This window comes from Crotalus tigris, unplaced genomic scaffold, assembly GCF_016545835.1.
Source record: "Crotalus tigris isolate CLP2741 ecotype Arizona unplaced genomic scaffold, ASM1654583v1 scf7180000017834.3080900, whole genome shotgun sequence".
Lineage (NCBI taxonomy): Eukaryota > Metazoa > Chordata > Lepidosauria > Squamata > Viperidae > Crotalus > Crotalus tigris.
In genome coordinates, this window is record NW_024096662.1 from 203,470 (window position 1) to 228,051 (window position 24,582).

Genomic DNA, 24,582 nt, shown 5'->3' on the forward strand with positions numbered 1-24,582 from the left:
GGTATTTCTGAAAACAAGCAGGTATTTCTGAATACAAACAGATATAATCTTGGTTCATAATTATGCCTGAAAAGAAAAAGTTTGGATAACTGATGGGACAATACCAGGAGATACTAGAATAGAAGAATTGAAGAAGCTCACAATGTATCAAGATCTAAAAATCTAAACTGAAAAGATTATGGTATAAAATTAGCCACGGTGGCCCAAGTGGCTATTAGTACAGTAGACGCCATACCAAAAAATCTTGGACAGCACTGCACATTGACAAAATGTCCATCTGTCAATTACAAAAGGACTCACTGCTTGGATGTGCATAGATACTATACCAATACATTATAACATTGTATGTTTTGGGGAAGAACTCCATATAAATGAAGACCAACATCAGTTAAAGGATCTGCAGTTGTGATTTCCCATTTTTTGTACTATATATAATAATGATATAGTAGTATATAATATAATAATATATAATGTAATGTAGTAAGTATATAATAATAATTGATTTACCCTTCAAACTTTTTTACTCTATTTTTCTTTGCCACATAAATTCTAAGTGACTTAAAGATAACAACTATATAATCAAGACAGACCAAAGTACTAAAAACAGTTTAGGTCCCCCAAATTAATCAATTTGAAGCATAGGCTGTCACAATTTTTCTTTCTGAAAATGATCAAATTTTTCTATGTGCAAAATGAATGTGGAATCATTAGTGATTCCAGAGACACTGCGGTTTCCAGAATGTCATACGTCAAAATGAAGGTGCATGGATTTGTATGAAAATAGTGGCCCCTTAAATTAGTCACAAATACAAGGACCGTTGTTACATAAGGCTGTTTTAACTGTTGTTTGAAGACACACCTGGCTACATGCTGCATGTGCTTTATGATGTACTTTGTCTAGGTAGTATAGGCAGTCTATTGGGTGATTTCCTCTGAATCTCGAGCTAGGTAAAAGGAATGTAAATTACATAGGACAGTACTGTAAATAGTAAGCTGGGAATATCCTTAACACATCTAAGCTGGAAACCAGTTAAATAAAGGCACAATTTTATGAAAATGAAGCAAGATTTTGGAACAGGCGAGATCAGACTGGTGGCCAAGCCTTCTCCTGGTGTGTCCAAGGATGTCTTTTGCCAACTGGCAGAGGAGGCAGGAAAGAAGGGAAGGGAAGAAAATGAGGATGAAGAAGGCTGGGCTGAATATTCTGTGAGGCAAAGGCCCAGGACAGTTAGCTTGGCCAAATTTAGAAAGGCCAAAAATTTTGAGAAGACTTTGGTGCTAGGCTGAAGTGCAACCTCAAAAGGCTTGCAATGTGTATAATGTGCCAGCATGCCACTTAAAATAATTACATCTGTTGCTGCTACACATTTCCCGCTCCCCTCCCTATCTAAAAATAGCATGGTTAGGCATTAGCTTGCAAACTAATGAGAAACTGCTGGGAGAGCCAAGACCTCTATGAAATGGAAAAAGGAAAAACAAACCAAATCAAAAACCTTATTTGTTTATTCCAAAGCTAGTAAGTTCAAAGATTGCAGGAAAAAAGCCAACAAGGATGAAAGATACTAAGCTGAAGTACATTATTTCTTTCCTTCTCATGTATAAAAAGTTAAGGGTCATTTGCTCACTGTTTAGAGTATTATTTTTTCTTTGTGAATGTTTATCTCGGTCTAATAAGTACACTAAAATCTTGTTCAATATGCACTAAAGCATATACCAGCACTAAGCTCCAAACCTCAGCTGCCTGCAAATTATTGGAAGGTAACTGAAGAAAAAAAATGGCAGTGGAAACTCATTGCCAAACAGGAGAATGAGAACTCATGCCGAGATTCCTCAATTAAATTCTAAGTTCTGGACCATATCAAACAGTATAAAGAACCAACTTCCCTGGGATGAATTTAAGCAAGTGAACAGTTCATGGAACTATGAAAAGAGACTAAAGCAGTGTTTCTCAACCTTAGCCACTTTAAGACTGTGGACTTCAACTCCCAGAATTCCCCAGTCAGCCATGGGACTTGAAGTCCACAGTCTTAAATTGGCTATGGTTGAAAAACATTGATCTCTAAAGGGACAACTAATAACATTTTAACTACACAAATTATATTCTGCCTCATTTTTTCCTTTATCCTATTAACAAGAAAGCATAAAAGTGCATCTAATAATAACAACAGTTGGCTGCCATCTTAACTAACAAATCCATTATTACAGCATAAACTTTCATACTTTTAATCATCTGCACGGGATGGTAGGTGATGATCCATGAAAACTTATTCTGTGATAGTATTTTTGTTTATCGTAAAAGTGTAATTTCTTCCTGCAGCACACTGATGTGGTTATGAGGATATAATCCCAAATATGGGCAATGTTGCTAAAATGCAAATCTTCGGCTTGACTATACTAATGATGTAAATCGCATCCTCCGGATATTGTTGAATTTTAGTTCACAAAATCTCCAGACAGCATTGGAGAGCCACCTATTTCCAATTTTTCCCATTTGGAAAAATTATATATTCATAGAATCAAAGGCTGAAAGGAGGTATTAGACTTGATAGAACATAATTATTTAACTTCTGCTTCAACACAACCAATGAAAAGAAATCTATCAATCCTTTGGCAACTGGTGCCATTATTGATCTTTTCTTGTTAGGAAGTTTGCTCTAATATTTAGTCAGAAAGCTATTACCCTCCCCTGAACTTTAGGTCTTAATTCTCCGTGACATCCTTTTCAGTATATGGAAAGTACTATCATTCCATAGCTTTCTCTTCCAAAGGCTAAACTTTCCAATTCTATTCTTCAAAATGCTAAACTTTTCCTTCACTCTTTTTTTTTCCCATAAGCATTAGTTTCTAAACCTCTGGTGATCCTTATTACTCCTTTCTGAACTTAATTCTAATTTCTCTGGATTTTTCTTAAAGTATGGTGCTCTGGACTGGACATGACATTTGAGATGGAGTCTGTTCAGTGTAGAATAATTCTTCTGTAATTTGAAAAGCATACTTAAATCTATGCATGCTATACCTTGCAAAAAGTTCTGGAGTTAGTGTGTTTGTGGAGCCCCTGTTGTTGTTGTTTTTAAATTATTATGATTATTATGCTTCATTGCTATTATTTTAATTGAATAGTTAGATATTGTTAATCCCTTCAAATCTTATGGAATAAGTACCCATAACAATTTTAATCATCATAACCATCATCATTATCATCTGTTCTGAAATAAAATCAATATGGAAGTTTTAAAAAGGTGTAATATCAGATTATGTTATTAGAGTAACAAAGTCTTATCAGGAATCATGTTATAAGCCAAGGATGCTAGGTCTCTCAGTGTAGATTGCCACCTTAAAAAGAAAAAGTAATAATTGATTTTTGAATATATATGACCAACAGTATTGACTAACTTCCATAAATTTTGTCTCAACATTTTCAGTCTATAATGATACGGACATCCTGTTCAGAAAATATTTAGGATTCTATTTTGGTTTATTTGGAATACCTAAAAATGCAGCTGCTTTCCAGAAGATTAAGTTGTATCCCAGCTGTGTTCTGTCCTAAACAACGTCTTAAAAATGTAAATTCTTGCCTTGGCTTTTTGTTTATGTAGATTTCCTTAAGGCCAGCAGTGGCCTTGCTTGGGGGTAGGTGAAGAGAATAAATTAATAAAAATGCAGGTTCCTTATATAGTAATGACTAAATGTGAACTCAGCTAAGAGAATACAGGATGCCTGAAGGCAAACTGCACCTGAAGTTGAACTGTGGCTTAGTTTCCCACCCCTACTCCCTTCCTATTTTGACTTATTTTTATAAAATGGAGCTACAGGAACCTTGTATGGAAAAAAAGGAAATGTAGCCATTGTTTTTCTAGCATGGTGTTGTTTGGGGAAAGAAGAGCGGAATAATAGCAATATTTAATGGATGAGTAAATGCTGCTCTGTACAGTAGGGCTTAATTCTGAGTAAACTTGCATAGGATTATATGTGAATTATTCTGGTTAACACCCCACAATCCTTATCAGAATTCTCAATGCATTTATTTATTTATGAGACTTATATACCGCTTTAAGTGCGAGCACTCTCTAAGCGGTGTACACCAGTAAGCAATGTGTGTGTGTGTGTGTGTGTTGTGTGTGTGTGTGTGTGTATATATATATATATTATATATATATATATATATATATATATATATATATTTTACCTACCCCGGAAGGATGGAAGGCTGAGTCAACCTTGAGCCGGTGAGATTTGAACCGCTGACCTGCTGAACACAGTCAGCTAAAGTGGCCTGCAGTACTGCACTCTAACTGCTGCGCCACCTCGGCTCATTTAAATGTATAAGTGCTAAATTTCTTTAAAGCTGATGATTTGCTTAATGAAATAAACATTTTAAAGTGGCTGATATAAACACATTTGAGTTAATCTTAACCACTGAACCGTTTCTTTTGAAATTATGATCATTTGCATCAGCTTGCAAAGACTGTTTTAAGGCTAGAAGACCACTTAAGAATTCCTTAGAGGAAAGCAAGGTACAAAGGTTAAAGAGAGATAGAGATAGAGAGAGGTATGTAAAGCATACTACAAATTATTTTCTGTTAGGGAAATGTTATCAAAATATCATCTTGCAAAAAAGACATCTGCTTTCCAATAACTACAAAGATTGCTGGAAAAAGTAACTCATAATTTTGGAAGGAATATTCTTTCAGGCTGTACCTTTCACCATGGTACAGCTGCTACTTCTGTACAAGTTAGTCCCATTCAAAGATGGTAACATATTGTCAGAAGAATAATTTTATACAACTATACCACGACCATCAGTAAATAAAGGCAGGGATGGAAAGGCATTCAATCATTCATTTGACTGATATGACTGCCTATCTTATCTACAAATACCATAGCTGGCTCATGGAAAGATCAAACTATTGTCCAGCTAATGTCTGAATCAGGCCTAACATTGCTTAGGATAATGTACATAGGTAGTAGGGAATAACTAAGCTCACTGGAGTTTTCTTCCAAGTGCGACTTCTTCCAACTTACAACTTAGCACACTTTATAGTGCTAAGTGAGAAATATGTTGTGTTTTGTCCCATTTTACGACTTTTCTAGCCACAGTTGTTAAATGAATCACTGCAATTGTTAAATTAGTAACACAGTTGTTAAATGAATCTGGCTTCCCCACTGACTTTGCTTGTCAGAAGGTTGCAAATGGGGATCACATGACACCGGGACACTGCAACCGTCATTAATGTGAGTCAGCTGCCAAGCATCCGAGTGTAAATCACGTGATCACGGGGATGCTGCAATGGCCATAAGTGTGAAAAATGGTCATAGGTCATTTTTTCCCAGTACTGCTGTAACTTCGAATCGTCACTAAGTGAACTGTTCTAAGTCGAGGACTACCTTGAAAATTGAAAATTCCGGTGCTCACCTTATAGTCAACCACACTGAAAAAGTTCTCTGGAAAACCTTAAGTGGGAAATATTAACTAAGATTGAAGTTCATTCACCAGAAGTATTAACTCTGCAATAGGTAATTACAAAATGGTGTCTACTAAACATTCACATTAGTGGAACTGGAATATTTACCTAGGAAATATGTTAGAAGAAGGAAAAAGAGTCTGCCTGTGCTTACCATCAAGGAGATGGAAAATATTACTCTTAGATAAGTAATAGTTTCTCTGCCATTTCTCTGTCAACATTTATCTGAGGTTAATGCATGCGTACAGCAACCCTATGATGCTATTGAATCTGTGACGAACGTTTTGTTTCATTTAGCTTTTTGATAACCCACAGAAAGCTAACCAGATATCTTGGCAACTGAAAATTGTTCCATCCTTTTCACAGTTCATCCAGAGTGTGCTGATATAATGAAAAGAATGCCCTCCTTACCTTGATCATATTCAACTACTGCTTCCCCATCTACTTCTGTGGGGGAAGGAAAGAAGGAAAAGAAAGAGACCGATATTAGCAAGCTTTTGCTAAGCAAGAGTATTCGCCGTACCTGGGCCTGAAGAAAATATCATCTTTATTGTACAGTGGAAGTCCTGCAAATTATTATTAGGGGGGTCAGCCACATATGCACTACACAGCATGTGTTGAATGCTTGCAAAATAACTTTATCAAAATATATATATATAACAGTGATGGCGAACCTTTTATAGACCGAGTACCCAAACCGCAACCCAAAATTCACTTATTTATCACAAAGTGCCAGGGCCGCATCAGCATTGTGGTGCCCTCAGGGGGGGCATGGGGGCATGGCCCAATGGATGGGCGTGGCCCACTGGATGGGCATGGCTGCAATTGTCATGGCAGACTGGGTGGGCGTGGCTGGGGTGGGCATGGCCACCTCAATGTTGCTCATGGGGGGATGCCTGTGGGGGCCAGGCAGGGTTGGGGGAGATCCCTGGCGGGTGGGGTGGTGGGCAGGAGCCCCCCATAGATGGGAGAGGCACACAATCCTAGCTGGGACTGGGGGGCCATGGCGCTGATGGGGATCTGGCTTTTCCTGCTTGGGGTGGCCTTTGGCTTGCTGGGTGTGGGCGTGCTCTACCACCTCTACTTGAGCTTGCTAGCTGGCTGCTCTTTTGTGCTGGGTGGGGCTGCCGTTCCGGGTGGCAGCGGCACAAGCTGCTGGCAGCAGCGGCGGCGTGCTTGCCCATAGAGAGGGCTCTGAGTGCCACCACTGGCATGCGTGCCATAGGTTCACCACCACTGATATATAATATACAATCAATGAGGCTCAACTCTGGCTAAAGTTTCCTTTTTCTTCAGAAAATTCTATTCTTCAATAAACTCAGAAACAGAGTACATGGATTTAGAATTCCAGTTATAAGAAAAAAACAAAAATAATGAAGAGACTTGATTTTTAAAACAGGCTGTGTCTATATTTTTATACTATGCTCCTTTAAGCCAGTACTTAGTAAATAAAATCAATAGCCCTCTGGGTCTCTCCAAAAATTAATAGGCATAAATATGCAAAATTATTATTGGAGAAAAATAACCTGATGCCCAAGAATGAGACTGACAACTGTCACATTAGGGTGAGGCAAATCTTAAAAAAACAGTTGCAGAGGTGTTAAATCTGTTTCCTCTTCTCCAATTGCTATATAATCCATTCCATTCTAGCAACCTACATTTATAAGGTATACAAACATTTGTCTTTATTTTACCTTAAATAATATTCAACCAGAATTGAGCATTCTTGTATGTATTTTAAATTAAAATATGCATTCATTTTTATGCACATTTTTAAAGATTGTATCAGAGGGATTTACAGGGTTGGTAATGTATGGACATGAAGACCTTCGAAAGCGCAAATTGTCATTTTCATATTGTTTCCAGATGTTACAAGTTCCCTAATTGGCTCCCCGCTCCTCCAATTGAAATTGGATTCAAACAGATTTGATGTCAGGAAAGCCTAAATCAATTTGAGAGAATCTTTTCTGTCCTTGAGAGAAATGTTCTTCCCCAAAGAGCAACTTTTGGGGTGAACGTAGACTCTGTGCTATCCCAAATACTCAGATCAATGTGATAGCTAGGAGGGCTTATTACCAGATGCAGATGATGTACCATTGAGTTGCAACAGGTTCTACATGGGGACACTCTTGAAAGAAGGATAGGAAATTGCACAAAGTCCAAAATAACAGCAACAGGGCTCCATCTAGGATATCCTACTGGGAGCATTTACATCTCTTTTAGGTCAGTCACACTGATTTCCCCTTGCATTCTATGCCAAATTCAAACTGCTACTTTTGGCTAATAAATTCCTATATAGTTCAGGTCCCCTCTAGTTGAAACAGATTCCTCCTTATATTATTACCTAAATGTTTCATTCTGCAGATATGGACTTCATCAGTACAGGTGATGAAGCAGACTGCCTGGAACGAACTGGCTACAGGGCCTTTTTGGTGGCAGGTCCAATAGTGCAGAACTCCCTCTCAGAGTCAGTTTATCAGCCTTTTTTATGTTTTAAAATCTTTTCTTAATATTTGTTAGTATTCCTCCACATCATAGTTATGCTTATTTTTTCATAGTTATGCTTATTTTGCTTCCAGGTTTTAATTGTTGATGCCAAAGAATCCTAACCATTTTTAAATTGTCTCTGATATATTATTTAATGTTTCTGTTATTATTATGCTATTTCCTTGATCTCAATTGAGACATGATTGTTTGTTTGTTGTGCATTATTTTCATTTCTGGTTATTATTAGTTGGGAGACTAAGGCATATAAATTAACAAAATAAACCAGTAAATAAGTGTCCTTGCTTTATCATGCTAATTGCATTTTAATTGTGCCATAAAGAGGCCCTCAAGAAATAAAACCCAGAAAATATTAATTAGTTTGTGGGCTTCTTTGGGGATTTGTGTCATTTAGCGGTGGATCTGATAAGCTACTTTCTTCAAAGGCTTACCTTGCCCTTGGATATGTCACTAAGCAGTCAGCTACAAAACTGATTTATCTGAATATCCAGTTTAGGCATGCAGAAAGGCAGAAAATTAGCAGACCCTGTCCATGAATAACAACTAGCAGTCAGAAGACACAATGAAAACTCCTTAATCTCACAGCACATGGATAGCCCCATCCATAGTTTCAACTGGGAAACTATGTGCATCCTAGACCAAGCTAAACAAAAATCCTTGGGAATTCCTGGAAGCTTGGCATTTAGACAAATCAGCCATCAATAGACGCATAGAAATAAAGCGTATTTATACCCCATTTAAAAAGACAGTGAAAAAAGCTAAGAAGGAAACAAGAAAAATCAGAATACGTCTTCTTCAGCAGCCAACATCTAAATAAGCAGGGATGAACACCAACCAAACAGTCAAGCAGAAAACAATATCCCAATCAAGAAATACCAAGGAGAAAACCACATCCCACCAACACTTGAAAATACAAACTCCACATCCATTTGCACGGAGGTTACCAAGTTGGGCAATGAAATGTCTGCAAGCAAACAACCAAGTGCCTTATTCCTGTTACGCCAACTTTTCCATCATTTCTCACTTACCTCCTGTCTGATGCAACAAAATCTCTGCTGGATTATGAGGTTTCAGCCCCAATGCTGAAAGTGGAGTTTTAGCCAATCCTGGTGGAGAGCGCACTGTTTCATATAGACAGAAAGAGAAAGAAAAAGAGGAAAAATCAACAAACCAGAAAACTAATAGATTAGTTGGTAATAAATCCAAACACTGGTTTGTTGCTAATTACCAGGATATAGCAAAATCTAAACACGATTTTAAGAATGCAGGGGCTGCTGGAAATGCTCAATGTGGTTGTCCTTCTGAAGCCACAAGAGAACTGGCCCTCATCACTGAAATGCCTTTGGCTAAGAAACCACTTTCCTTTTGGCAAAAAGTGTATATTCTTAAGACAATTGAGATGACAATTTAGCATAACAAAAGAGCAAGAGGGTTCTTGGCATATTGGGAGTAAATATTTACTAATAACACAATCTTATCAATACTGGTTATGAGCTTTTGACAAAAGCCTCTCTCAGGCACAGCTGAGGGGCCTACTTAAATAATATCTCCTCCTCTGATAAAAACACAACCTGACATTTTGTGCTTCTACTGGCCTTTTACTCTTGGCAGAACTGGTCAAAGACACCCCAGGCTATTGTTTGTCTAATATATGTCATACATTACCATGCCTTTAACATCATGGCTGATAGAAAAAGAGACAAGAAAGGGGGGGGGGGTGTGGAAACTAACTGCTTTTGTGAATTTCTATACAATCCCAGTTTGACAAGATTTTCGACAGGGCATAACCTATACCTATCCAAAGGAATCTGCATCCCCACTTTTTAATACTATAAAAATGTTTCCATAGCAACAGCACTTAGAGTTATATACCACTTCATAGTGCTTAACAGCATTCTCTGAGCAGTTTACAAGGTCAGCATATTGCTCCCAACAATTTGGGTCCTCATTATCACTGACCTCAGAAGGAGGGAAGGCCGAGTCAACTTTGAGCCTCATCAGGAATGAACTCCGGACTGCAATACTGCATTCTCACCACTGCGCCACCATGACTCACTATTTGTATCTGACATCTTGCCTGACATCTACATATTACATTCGTTCTAATACCAAGGATATCACTGCAATGGTCTCTTCCATATTTAGCAGCGTCAAACAACAGCCCATCAACAACTTAGTCCTAGTGATAAAGAATTTAGAGCAAGGCTTTTCAACCAGTGGTACGGGTACCACCTGTGGTACATTGGCACCTAGCAGGTGGTATGCGACTATCCTAGAAAATGGTAGTGGGGAGGGGAATGAGCTGAATCCCTGGCAGCACTGCACAAGCCTGAGCGAGAGATGGCTGGAATTGTAGGGCTGTCAGGGCTCAACAGAAGTGCCAGGTTCAGCACTTCTTCAGGACTGTCAGGGCTCAGTGGAAGCACCAGGATCAGCGCCAGGCTCCAGCTGGAGCTCGGCATTGATCCTGGTGCTACTGAGCCCAGAAGAAACGCCAATCAGCTAGAATGTTGCAGCATCTCCAGGGTTTTGTGATTTACATTCAGATGCTTGGCAACTGATTCATATTTATGACGGTCACAGTGTCCCAGGGTCATGGGTAGTGACCAAAACCTGCTGCAACCACCCAGGAGATGGGGGGAATAAAAACCAAACACCTCCCATCCCACCCCCGCTGCCAATCCTCAACAGAAGTGCTCACAACAATAAAAACCTTGAACAGGAGGAAGAGTGCCGCCAGGTGGACAGCCAGATGTCTTGCTTGGCACTTTTTTCAGTGCCATTGTAACTTCGAACAGTCACTAAGCGAACTGTTGTAAGCCGAGGACTACCAGTACTTCATCACTTTTTTGCTTTTTGGGGGGGGGGTCATCATGTTTTTGACACCTTGCTAGGCGACTGGTGGTACTTGGATATTGCCATATCCTAAAAGTGGTACAATGGGTGAAAAGGTTGAAAAGCCCTGATTTAGAGTATACATTGCAAAGCAGGAATACCTAATTTTCCTGGTTTGCAATTAATTGCAATTTGCTATGCAGAAGATATCCAAAGAATGTACACATCCTCACTTTCTCTCATTTATAAAAATTCAGAATGCTTTCACTTAGCTTTCTTAAGTATCCTTCCTATTAGCAGCTGTTTAGGAATTTACAGAACGATGCAAAAGACAAAACCTATCGATTTCCAGATTACTCTTCACTTGCTTGGTATCAGCCGTAAAAAAAAAAAGCAAACATTCTTGGCAATAAATGTCCATAGCCTGCCCTTCCCATTACCAGTATGTTTGGAAAATGTCCATGAATGAATGGATGACATCATCTTATGTCAGAGTTTTGCCCAAAGGCAGATATGGCATCTGCAAAGATTATGATCATGAGACAGAGGGACCACAAACACTTCATCAAGGCATTGTATATCATAAATAGCAACATCATATACACAGCTGCAGACGTCTATATTTATAACATGTACATCAACAAAATATTTGCACAATTACATCAATGTGTATCAGATTTTATGCCTTCCCAGTCTAAAAGGAGAACAACATGTAGGCCATTCTTGCATATATACCCGTGGTAGATATGCAGCAAGGAGCAATGAAGGAAACAGATGCAGATGTATATGTGAGATGTGTTTGAAACAGCAAGTCTCACAAAAGCACTTTCCAGCCTTCAGTATTTCTTTCAGCTGCTGGTTTTATTTGGTGCTGACAATTCTAAACAATTCAGGTTTTTTCATTGAAACTCTTTTTTTAAAGATTAATTGGATGGAAGCAAACAAATGAAGACCTTTTGTCTGTTGTGGGGAGGAGAGTTTAACACATTTTTCATGACTTGCACTGCAATCATCTGACTTACGGCTTTGGATGGGTACCCACGCAGGGGCCCACAGCAGGAGGAGAAAGGAAGGTAGGCAGGCCTATTAAAGGAAAGCCAGTTACCAAGAGCTTGCATTTCATCATGGATTAGCTTGGCTGGGCTAGCATTTACTGCTTAAGGCCAATGAGCAAAGGGGAAACAAGCAAATTCACGTCCAGGATATTAGATCAACTGGGATTCTCAAACAGCGCAAATACCATTGCATTTCTGTTCTCAAACCCCATAACTCTCATGCACTTTAGTCTGCCGGTAAAGAAGACAAGTCTTCATCAAATAGTTCACAGAGGAGCCATAAATACTCATATTGAATTCTAGAGAGCTCTGGCCTGTTATTCTAAGAATAATTGAAGATGGCATATCTCTTACATAGTCATCCACAATAAAGCCTCTACAATTATAGCCTCTAATTTTCAATTCCTGGCTATGATGAGTGTGAATTTGGGGAATTTTAATCTATCATGTCTAGGGAGCACAAGGTTAGGAATGGGGAGCTAAATAACTTGAATCAGAAGGCATGTTGTCCCTAAGCATATCAAGGAAGGGATAGAGTTATAAAAGTTACAGTCTTACAGACACTTATTTGAAATTAGGTCTTAGTGAATTAATAGACATTAAGTAAAACTCCATGGGATATGGGCCACAGAAAGCAATGAATGGGTTCAGTAAAAGCTAGGTTGGCCTGATCGCATTTGTGCTCTACCAAGGATAGCAGAGAAATGTCCCTGAGAATGTCTGGAGACCCTCCAGGCACTTCTGCTCTAGCAATGGGCTGCAAGCCAGGCATATTGCACAGACCAGGCAATCTTATATTAATCTCTGTTAGTTTGGGGGACTGGCACAACATCAGAATGTATGAACTTGTAAGAATCACTCATTGTCCTGGTCAATCGTGGAAAGGAGCCATTGAAGAGAATGTCCTTATATGTCAGGATGCCAGGAAAGAAGACACCCTCCCCCATTAAATCTGGGAGATTATTCATGTACAGTAAATGCTAATATCCAGCACTTTGACATGTGAGAATACTCAAAGGCTGTTCAGAAAGAATCCAGTTATTTAAAGAAAAAGGTTGTTCTACCCCTCTGGAGTCTTTGCTCTTTCCCAGTTGCTTAGTGGCTCATTGATGTTTGTTCATGCTTAGCCATGTTAGCTCTGCCCTGATGAAATACTTGGCAGAACTGTTCAGAGCTGATGAATTTTAAAAACCCACCACCAAGTTACCAAAGATTAGTCACTCAGAACCATGCTTGTTCAGAAGAGGGAGAAAAAAGAGGGCATGCAACAGGAAGGTTCAGATCAGGTCTTCACCAACATCTTCAGCAGCTAAAGGAGATCGAATTCTGATCTGGGCTGTTATGCTTTCACTTAAAGCAGAAACAGCTACAGAATCCTTACCAGATGCGCATGGATTAAAAGAATGCACTTATTCAAGTAATTGAGCTGATCTGGTTGCAAATGCAATTACTACACTAGAGTTCATAGGGAGGCAAGGACTTGCTATAGATCAATTTGTCCATCTGGAGTTCTCTCAATCATGGAAACCTGGCTGGTGCACTAGGCACGGAGGGTCACCTCTGCTCCTAAACAACTCACAAAATTCCAGAAAATTTAAACAGTTGGCTCTAGCGAATCAGTGTGAGATGGCTCCAACGCACCATTGGAGGAATGGCAAGTCTTACAGCTGAGGTTTAACTGTTTGTGGAGATTTTCAGTCATCCACGTCATGGTTGTCCCAAGGGTGCTTTTTCAAGCGACAACTGAACTTTCTTTGTTTTGCCTTGAAGACGTTTCACTTCTTATCCAAGAAGCTTCTTCAGCTCTGACTGGTTCTGACAGTCAGAACTGGAGAAGCGAAGCGTTTTTCAAGGAAAAACAAAAAGTCCAGTTGCCTCTTGAAAAAGCACCTTTGGGACAGTTGAGGCTAACCTAACAAGACCCTCACATGTGGGGGAAGTGTCTCTATGGCAGCCTAATAGAATTTCAACAGGGGAAATAAGTATTTAATTACAGGAAATCTTGCATGCAGTTTCAACTGCTACGTGCTTACATATATCTTCAGATTAGATTTATATCTTGAATGGCACAATATGATCCAAACAGTGCATTTATCTCCTCAGTTTGGGGAGAGCTATCGAGATTATGGAATCAACACTCTTCCTAGAAATGGCTGCTGGCACTGGGGTGGAGTACCGCACATTGATGGGTTCCCCCATTCCCTTCATGACGGAAGCCTTTCATTTGTGTTTTGGAGGATTAGGAGATGCACAGTGTAATAGTTGCTCAAAAGCCATCTCCAACAAGCTGAATCACAAGCCATTGCTGATTGATATATTCAAAATGCCATGTTTTATTCTGCAAGCCCATTACATAGGACGCACTGAGGCATAGCTGTGGAATTAAAATGTGGAATTTTGAATATACGCTTTATTTTCTTATTTATAGTTGAAACTTCATGCCTTCCCACTTAATATTGTTAATTTTATGGTAAATGTCATTCTGTATATTAAATACTGTATGAACTGGCCAAGGAGGGCCTAAATACTGTGTATTTAGAAGGGATCATTTAATTCTCTTCATTTAGTCTGAAGGGCTGCCAAAGGGAAGAGGGTATTGATTTATTCTCCACAGCATCTGAGGGTAGGACAAGAAGAAATGGGTGGAAGCTTGTCTAAGATCCAAGCTGGAAATAAGGAGGATTTCTTGACATTAAGAATTATTAATCAATGGAGCAACTTGCTTCGTGGAGTTGTGGGTATTTCACTGCTAGATGATTTCAAGAAAAGATTGGGCAACCATTTATTGAACATGATATGAGGACTCCTACCTTGGGTGGGTGGGGGGTCAGACTAGAAAACCTCCAGCCCTATGGATCTATGATACAAAAAGCTAATGCAACTCATTCTATTGCTTTCTGTGAATATGCATTCCCTAACAGAGGTATATGTTACTGAGAAATCTACAGTATTTGAAACGTACATTTGGGATATGGAGACATTTTCATTTTCTCCCAGCTGCAGAGGTCAGCTGACCTCCCCTCCTCTTTCGCCCCCCCCCTCCATATTCCCAACATAATAAGAGGCTCAGAGGAAGAATTACAACTATTACCAAAAATAGGATCTACTTGCCCAAAACCGTGGATTTTTCCTCTGGGACATTCCACCACCAGACTCAGGGGTTAAGCTAATTAAGAACGGATCCCCTTTATTCTCTAATAAATGCAGTTGGGATATTATTTTTCTACCTAGAAAGACTGTTATTGACAGTGAAAGTAATATATGCAATAATTGATTTTCTGGAAGCATGTGATTTTCTAGAATCTATACACTAAAAGGAATATCCCTCAAATATAAGATCAAATTAATTTCTGTAGCCTATACATAAGAATTGTGGATTTTAAATGTCAATGAGGGATAAAAAAAATTAAACTTTTAGTTCATGATCGTGCCTGATGTGTCACAGGACAGGGAATTCTTCTCTCATAATAACAAGGATCAGAGCAAGGTTAATACATTTCCCTGTAGAATTTGTGTGTTAGGTTTCAGTGAGGAATAATATTTCCCTAGTAAGCAAGTAAACCAGCAAATGTATTTTTAAACAGGTTAATCATTTACATTTTTGTTAGAAATATCTTAGAGAAATTTGTATCTTTTATGGATTGATGATGGATGTAGGAAGACTACTGTCAGTCTTGTATGCCATCATCTTCCTGATTCTGATAATTACATATTTGCCAAAGTCAGCAGGAGCACATTTTTGATCCACATTATTAAATTATCAAAAAGATATTCATTTAAATTATTAAATTATTTGCCTTTTGTTTAAAAGAATGATTCCCTGCTCCTTCCCCAAGAATGAGAAAATATGTAATATATTGCTTCCATTACTATTACTAGCTGACCTGCTTAATTAATGATATGCAAAATTAAGTAAAACCCACCATGTGTTGTATTTTAACCCTAATGTAAAGATGCAGCAAAACAGAGCAGATCCCCAGCAGATGAGTCATTTACATAGTGACAAGTAGTGTGGAACTGCCCTATTTTAAACTATATATTTCTGGTAAATGATCTTGCACCCTTATTTGCTATGGGCAACAACAAGCAGAGGACAGATCAGAAAGAAATATGTCTTTATCACCATCTGAGAGCTGCTGGCTATATTTATACTTGCAGTACTTGCAAAACTTTGCCGTTGCGACAATTATGATGGAAGGATGCATACTTCATGGTGAATGAGAACGGTGCACCAAGCAAGCAGAGATGAAAGGGGGTGAGGAAATAGCTGAGATGGGCCAATGGATAGAAGGGAGAAAATAAGAATGTGATTAAAATGGTGGTGGGTGTCACGAAGCTGAGAACTGTTTGCCTCTAAGTATGGCTTTACCAAAACCAAATGCCAGCCTCCCTCTCCCTCCCCTTTGTCTAAGCCACAGAACTTACACAGATTGCTGTAAGGGGTTTGTGGTGAGACAGGGAAGGCAGGGGTTGGGGGAGAAGTCTCACCACCACTGGAAGGTGGGCTGCTTGGAGAGGTCCCCTGTATCTCCTCCAAAGCTTCTTTGTAGCTATGAAGATGGGGCTGTGAAAGAGAGAATGAAAATATCATTAGTTTCCAGAATGGAATAGTTTAACCTCTTTTTCATCAAAGATCTTTCACTTACTACACGTTCTTCAACTGGTAGTAAGATGGAGGGGGGGGAGAGAGAGGGAGGAAGCAAGTTGCAGCAGGTATCCCATATTTTATTTTGCTGGGAGGAGGAATAAGCATGGAAATTTTACTGCTCCAAACCAGTACAATAAATCACCAAGCTGAAGGAAGAGCCTTCCATAGGGATGGCCAAATCAATTATATACAACCTCTTCATTTTACAGATTTCAAAGCAAATGTGTGAAAAATTTGTCATCTGAATTTCTTCCAAAGTATGCATTTTTGTGGGTATGGTATTTTTATTGCCTTTCCAAGGATTTGCTAATGCTTTCGTGTATTCTTTTTTTTTTTAATCTAATAGCACAAGCAACAGCACTTAGACTTATATACAGCTTCATAGTGGTTCACAGCCCTCTCTAAGCGATTTACAGAGTCAGCATTTTGCCCCCAACAATCTGGGTCCTCATTTTACTGACCTCGGGAGGTTGGAAGGCTGAGTCATCCTTGAGCCAGTCAGGATCAAACTCCTGGCAGAGGGAATGCAGAGTTAGCCTGCAATACTGCATTCTAACCACTGCGCCACTGTGGCTCACACACCTGTAGTTGCATATCTAAAATATAACTTACTTTTTTTGTTGTTTGAGTGGCAAACTGCTTCATAATACTTTGTAAAAATGAGGATTTCAGTATACTGGACAGTTGGGTAGGTTTGTATCTAAATTCAAATCAAATACTTTTGATTTCTATCTCCCACCCAACTAATATTTGAGCGGAGTCTCCTATACCTATCTCGCTTGTTTATTCCACCTTACTGCCAAATGAAATTTTCCTTTAACACTTTGTACCTTTACCATTGTGTAAGAGGTTAAAAAGAAAATCATATTTTTAAAACATACCTCCTTAGGTCTTCCTCCAGGATTGGCAGCGATGGTGCTGACCACCTCTGGGGAGACAGAGTGAATGGGTGATCGAACGGTCGGGCTTCGTGGTGAACTGGGTTCCTGGGGACTGCTCTCGTATTGACCCTCACTGGTGGTACGTCTCCGGACAAGGGCTTCGCCTTCATCTGGTGACTTCTCCTGTGGCAGCTGCACTCCTGCAAATTCAATGATGTGAGGAAGGAAGATGCTAAGTATGGGATGAATTGTAGCACATACAGAAGATCTTGGAAAATTGGCATTCTTTAGGCTGCATCTTAGCATGGGAAAGAAAGAGGCAGTGAGAGCTAATAATTTATTAGTAAATTCACAAATTTCTCTATACTAGCAGATTATTATTATTGTGACAATTAGAATGTCATTGATTTAATTCAGATATTCTAAAAAAAAATTGGATCAGGGGTACATAAACTCTTTCACATTAAAGACACGTGGCCTCTGAGTGGCATGCCAGGCAATGCCTTCCCCAAATCAAGTGGGCTTGTGTTTATTCAGAATTATAAACACCCAATAAACACTCCTGGAAAAAAAGCTGTTCACTAAGAACTGGAAAAGATCTAGGATACTGTTCTTGCAGCACTTTAAGATCTAAATAGAATTAAAAGGACAGCTTCTTCTCACAGTTGTTTGCTAGAGAAAAGCAGGAGTTTTTTAAGAAGTTGGGAGGCCTCCAACTCATCTGACTATTTTTACAGCAAGACCCCGGGGTGCCACAAAGCCTAAAGAACAAGCTAGCACTTGCTTAAACAAGTCAACCAACACATATCTTTAAGACTGAGCCCAAGGGAATTCTTTACTGCTAATATACTGTATATCTAGTTCTTCAAAATGTTCAAGAATAAGTTCTGTTTCTCCTGACAACAAAAGGAATGTCTGATGCGCAGCAACGAGGTCCTAATAACCATTCAAATATATTCCACTGCTGTACAATAAACAATAGAGGGAAGGAAGGCATTCAAAGAAGAACTAAAGGTTCAGTTATGAAACCAATTTATGTTTGTTGCAATAACTGGTACTTTTTACAATTTTTTTACAGAGGGACATTATCCTCGTCCCCTTTCTTAAATTTGCAGGGATACATTTTGCAGAAACTACATTCAAACCTGTTCAGCCCCCAGGTAAAGAAAAGAGTCAGGCACCTGGATCTCCAATAACCTCTTTGTGCAACCTATCTCTTACGTGGGTCTAGATTTGTATTTGTTTTGCTCTTAATAAGGCAGCCAAGAAGGTAAAGCAGTGGGTGAGATCCTTAAAATGTTTATCAAACACATTCATTTCAATCTACGTTTGAGCAGGTCTGGATCTCTCCTTAACTCATACCAGCCCCGCAGCCTTCTCAAGAGGAAGGAAGCTGTGGGGGAAAAGTAGATAAACCAGATTTTGGAGAACCCCAATAAAGAATTAAGCAGAAGTGATTCAGACAGTCAAAATGTATCAGCCAAAAGGGGGGGGGGAAATCTATCAATTTAGAGACAAAGAAAACTTCAACAGCACACATGTAACAGTCATTAAGGCAACAACAACACTGTTTCTTAAAAAGAAAACATATCATTCTCCACATTTGCCAGGGTTCAAATCTTTTAAACATCCCTCAGAGCCATTTTCCTTTAAAGCCTTACCTTCAGGAGCCAAGCTTAAACATAGACACATTCCAGTGAACTAATAAATGCAAAACACACACAGTTTTTCCTCCTCTTCTCAAGCCTTATTGCTGGAGCAGCATATAATCAGAATACCATTATGCAGCTGCAAGAGATCCAGTAAAGACTGGATTTAGATCCGTTTCCACCTGTCTCTGAATTCTGGCTTCCTTTAATTATATTTCAAAGATGAAGGAAATCTGCCTTTGGAACTAATGCCTTTTTTGGTGGGGGGGGGGGCCTCTAAACTATAAAAGAATTGTATACAGAACCTGGACAACAATTTAGTGACTGTTCAAAGTTACAATGGCACTGAAAAAAGAGACTTAAGACCATTACAGCATCTTCATGGTCATGTGATCAAAATTCAGATGATTGGCAACTTATCCTTATTTATGACAGTTGAAGTGTCCCAGGGTCATGTGATCCGCTTTTGCAACCTTCTGAAAAGCAAAGTCAGTGAGGAAGCCAGATTCACTTAACATCTGTGTTACTAACTTAACTGTAGTATTCACTTAACAACTATGGCAAGAGAGGTCGTAAAATGGGGCAAAACTCACTTAACAACTGTTTCCCTCAGCAACAGAAATTTGGGGTCAATTGTGGTCATAAGTTGGAGACTACCTGTAGATGGAAGTTGATTTCCTCAGTTAACACAACCACATACACACACATCAGTTTCCCACCATATCATGCATATTTGTAGCCTGCCTGACAAATTTTTGGTTAATCCTATATCAAAAGAGCACTAAATCATTGCAATAAACTAGAGGTAAAGTCCAAGAGTCCTTGTGGGAAGGCCTAAGCATGTTCTTAGGCCTATCAAGCACAGAAGGTATAAAAAAAGAAAAGAAAGTTTCATTGTTTTACTGCAGGGAAATTTACTTGGAAGCAGCAAAGCCTGAGCAAGAGATAATGCCCATTATAAATAGAGCAAAAAATGAGAATGAACCTGCTCATGTGTGAAGGAAAACCCTGTTAATGATGCCAATGTCTCCCAAGGGAATGCATTCCACTTTTCTCCCACCTCAAGAAAATGGTCATTGTTGGGCTAGGGGTCTTGCTGCGGCAGGCATATTTCTAAATATCTCTTGCACCAGAGTCCAATCCTCTCCTCCTGCCCTTCTGTGCTTTGTTTCCTCCTTCCTTTAAAGTGTGTAGGCCGTGGGAGTGGGGGAAGGATAAGGAAGAACAGAGCCAGTGTTTCAGAGCCAAGAATGACAATGCCTTGGCTTACAGCAACCAAGCTTGCTGGGAATGATTGAAGACCAGCTGAAAAAGATGGGCCCATTTAGTGAATTGTAGTTCTGGCATTCTGTCCCTTCTGCATTATATTTGCTAGCACAATTATAAGCTTAGTGTTGGATGTCCTTAGGGTAAGGCCATAAAGTACTGTAACCTTTAACTAAGCTCTCCAGTGGTAGAAAAACAATGGGGGCCTCCAGCAAGTCAAACAAAGCACCCTCTAAGACAGGGGTCTTCAAAGTTGGCCCTTTTATGACTTGTGAACTTCAACTCCCAGAATTCCTCAGCCAGCGTGCCTGGCTAAGGAATTCTGGGAGTTGAAGTCCACAAATCATAAAAGGGCCAGGTTTGAAGACCCCTGCTTTAAGAAAACCTGTCCATCATCATTAAAGAGTCACCTTATATGGGGAGTTGGTCAGCATATAAATTTAATAAACGAACAAACAAATAAATTAAATAAAACTTTGGATCTTGGAAGCAACTTCAAGCTGAACCACAAAGGACTCCTGGAGAACCCTACTTACTTGAAGCCAATCAGGCATGATGGAGGATGATGTGCATATTAATTGATGCACTCTCTGTGTTATCATTTTGTAAAACAAGGAATACGGAACATGAAATAGCGGTGGCAGCGTGGGTTGCTGAACTTTTCTGTTTCTTCCTCTCTCCCATTTCTTAAAAGACTTGTATAGCTCTGATTCCAGAGACAGAGTAAATACAGTGAGAAATGGCAAAAGCAAAAAAAAAAAAAAAAAAAAGTTTCCATGTAATTGTATCCAAGTGTGATAAAATTGTATGTATATTTTATGTTATTCTCATTTAAGTAGAAAGGAAAGTCTAACCTAATGATGTAAAGGGTTTTCTAAGAACATTACAGCAGCTTCAGTAGATGAGACCACAGGTCCATCTAATCTAGTGTATTACTTCCAACAATAACCAGACAGATACTCCAGAGAAACTAACATGGCTAGACATGAAAATAGCTAATTGGTATTCAGAAGGGCAACAGCGAAACTTTTATTTTGCAGTCCTAGCTAATGACTAGGACGGAATAATCCTGTTTTATATATATTGCTCAAAAAAATAAAGGGAGCACATCCTATAGGTATATATATTTTTGATTCTGCATAGATCTCAAAAATATTTTGAAGTACATTTTGTATAAAAACTTCTTCTGTCACTCATTCTAGCGGAGATGCCAAGACCACCTCCTTCATTCTCAAAAATAAGCTGCATTTTTTTTTCAGAAGAGAACAGAAGTCTAATTCACAAGCCCACACTTGTACACACAGGGGACATTCCTTCCATAATATGCTTTTTTGTCTGGTTTCATATTAGCAGCTGAACCTAGATTTATGAAGGTATGACTCAAACTAAACAATGGACATTACAGAAAGCAAAAACAAAGAAATAAGAACTGGTGAGGTGTGTAAGTGCAAAAAAGAAAATATGAGATCTGGTACAATCACTGAAATGACGGGGAATTGGAAAAAGCACAATTGTGAAGTTGCAAAATGTGTAACACTCATTTAAATGGCATCATGAACTAGAGAGGTTTTCAATTTTTTAAAAGACAATTTAAAAGGAGAGATAAATGGAGTTTTGGGTATCTATTCTCTAGTAATAGGGGAACCATTAGCCTTTTGTTCTCAAAAAAAAAAAAAGGTCAGGCTTTGAAGTTAAAAAAAAAATAAATTTGCAAAAGCAAATCAGGGAAAATGTTAAGATTATAAATGGCTGTTGATCTCATATAAGTCACTTTCCTCCTCATGACAAATTCACAATAAGTACGTCTAGAACCGGGGTGTCAAACTTGCAACATCATGTGACGTGTCGCGACATATCACGATTTTTTCACCACTGCCAGCAATGGGGTGGACACGGTTTCACCATGACACATTCAATCCGTGGGCCGGCAGTTTAACACCCCTGATCTAGAAGCAGCTGAAGATAAGATTGAGGTTCAAATATCATTCAGCCCTAAAGCCCATTGCACGATCTTGAGCTAGTCACTCTCTCTAATTCAGTGTTTCTCAACCTTGGCCACTTGAAGAGGTATGGACTTCAACTCCCAGGATTCCCCAGCCAGCTATGCTGGCTGGGGAATTCTGGGAGTTGAAGTCCATACCTCTTCAAGTGGCCAAGGTTGAGAAACACTGCTCTAATTCATCTCAAACAACTGAGAAAAGGGAGAGAGGATATATTCTCTGAAGGAAATGCAGTGTATAAAAGTATAATTAACACTATTGAGTCCCTCACCTGTATCCTGTCTTCAAAAATAAACATTTCTTCAAGATGGTTTTGCAAAACAGAACAGTAATAAAAATGCATTAAAAATAAACAGTGTCAAATAGCATATGGGAAATTGTAAAATCTGTCATAATAATCCTCACAGGAAGAAGAGCTTCCACAGTATCTAAAATGAGAGCACAAAAAGCAAGGTGGAATTCCAGAATAACAGTGCCCTCAAAGAGAAGGTCTCCTAATTAATTTTCCTACACCGGATCAAACTGAAAGGAAAAGTAATAATGCTTTAATAGTAAATATTGACAATGTTTCTTCTTTTTAGAATGATATTAAAAGCATCACTAGATTTTACTAGTAGTATTTGATGAATTATCTCTGTGCTATGTCTCACATATGAGCAGCAAGGAAGGCTTTTAAACCATGATTGCTTTTTAACAGGCCACAATGGCTTGGTTCACTCCTAATACTGTACTAAATCATAATGGGGGGGTAAACCAACAATAGACATCATTAGCTTAGTGTAATGATGAACCAAGCCAGGGTGTGATATAATTAAGTAATTTATTTGAGGAATATAAAGAAGAAGAAATATAAAATGGCACTAAATTCTCAGATTACTGTGAATTCTCCATGATCGTTGGAAGCCAATGCAAAATTATGAGATGTTGCTTCAGATCTGCTTGAAGAGCAGGTTGAGCCCATGTCACTCAGAAAACTGTTACTGGACACTTGCGTGCACCAGGTCCTGGTTTCCTCCATCAGATATGTGATTTCTTGAAAATAGGTAACTTTAGTTTGCAAGCAGTGAACTTTGTAGCAGAAACATCTAGATTTTGCACTAGTTTCTAGCCCGAAACAATCTGTGAACCCACATTAGTGGTGCTGCCTGGCTCACCCTGCTTCACAGCTTGTTGGACCCTAGTATGATGGCTGAGTCAAAAATAAGTAATTAGGAGAAAGAATGTGTTGGCTTCTCTCCATAATGCACAGTGATGCCAGCAGTGTAATTATTTTACTATGTTTACAAGGGGACGTGGGGAATTGCATGAAGCTGAGGAGGTGGCAAGCCTTCCAGTACCGATTGTATGAGACATTTCACTTTTCATCTGCTGGCCAGAAAGGGAAGGTTAGCTATTGCATCTTTACTAGCTAAGGAAACAAATCGTAACCATTCCCCTGTTGTCTGTTGTCTAAATCAGGGGTCTCCAAACTTGGCAATTTTAAGACTTGTGGACTTCAGCTCCCAGAATTCCTCAGACAACAAGTCTTAAAATTGCCAATTTTGGAGACCCCTGGTCTAAATAATAAAAACAGCCCTCAAACTCTCTTTCTTTTCCATTATTAAATCTGTATTTTCGCTTTAAAGGAAAAGAATATTTTTACAGCTTTTAGGAGAGAACTCTTACAGTACAGTACCAAATGCATAGCTTGATCTGCCTTCACTGGTAATTTGAGCAGTTAAGAGATTAGCAAGATTGGACTCATGCTGGGGAGAAATATGGCTAGCGTAAGAGCAACCAACTATTCACTTACTGTAGGCTCCCCTCCCACACCCCAGGAATACTAATGCCTCTCAGTAGAAGAGATAATACCATTTAGAGAAATCTTTGGGAATCACAAAGTTATTCATTAGTGCTAAGGTTTTTTTTCCCTATGCACGAGTGGTTTCCATCATTCTAACAATATTCTATATAGCGTATGTTGCGTGGAGCCCCAAAGTGTGAAATAAATCATGCATGCAGTGGTGCCCATTCCAGTTTTCCTTCCACTCCTTTAAAATTTGGGGGAAGGGGGAGTGAGGTTTGTATGTATACATCTTCATTCCTCAGTGAGGCCAGAAGCCAAAGTGACAGGCTATCAGGCATACGGCATGCTTTTGCATTAATTCTGGAGCTGTCTGTCAGACAAGCAGAGCCTATTTGGGATCGCTGTCCTCAGGCCCTCAGAAAGCAAAATGTGGAGTAGGGAAAAGCCACTTTCCAAATCAACTAAAGCATTGTGAAATTTTGCAGGAGTTCAAAT

The 24,582-nt window shown here is 39.1% G+C and overlaps 1 protein-coding gene across 14 annotated transcripts in view; it reads right to left on the reverse strand.

Moving 5' to 3' along the window:
- Positions 1-24,582, reverse strand: part of TNS1 (tensin 1) — a 356,761-nt gene that overhangs the window by 27,627 nt on the left and 304,552 nt on the right. For 12 of the 14 annotated variants that reach the window (XM_039343170.1, XM_039343169.1, XM_039343166.1 and 9 more), the window contains 3 exons: positions 17,387-17,586; positions 16,283-16,421; positions 8,996-9,088 (listed from right to left, as the gene is read on the reverse strand). In XM_039343170.1, the coding sequence (XP_039199104.1) occupies positions 8,996-9,088; positions 16,283-16,421; positions 17,387-17,586 (432 nt within the window). The remainder of the gene's footprint in view (positions 1-8,995; positions 9,089-16,282; positions 16,422-17,386; positions 17,587-24,582) is intronic. The other 2 variants (XM_039343171.1, XM_039343168.1) reach the window with 1 other exon arrangement.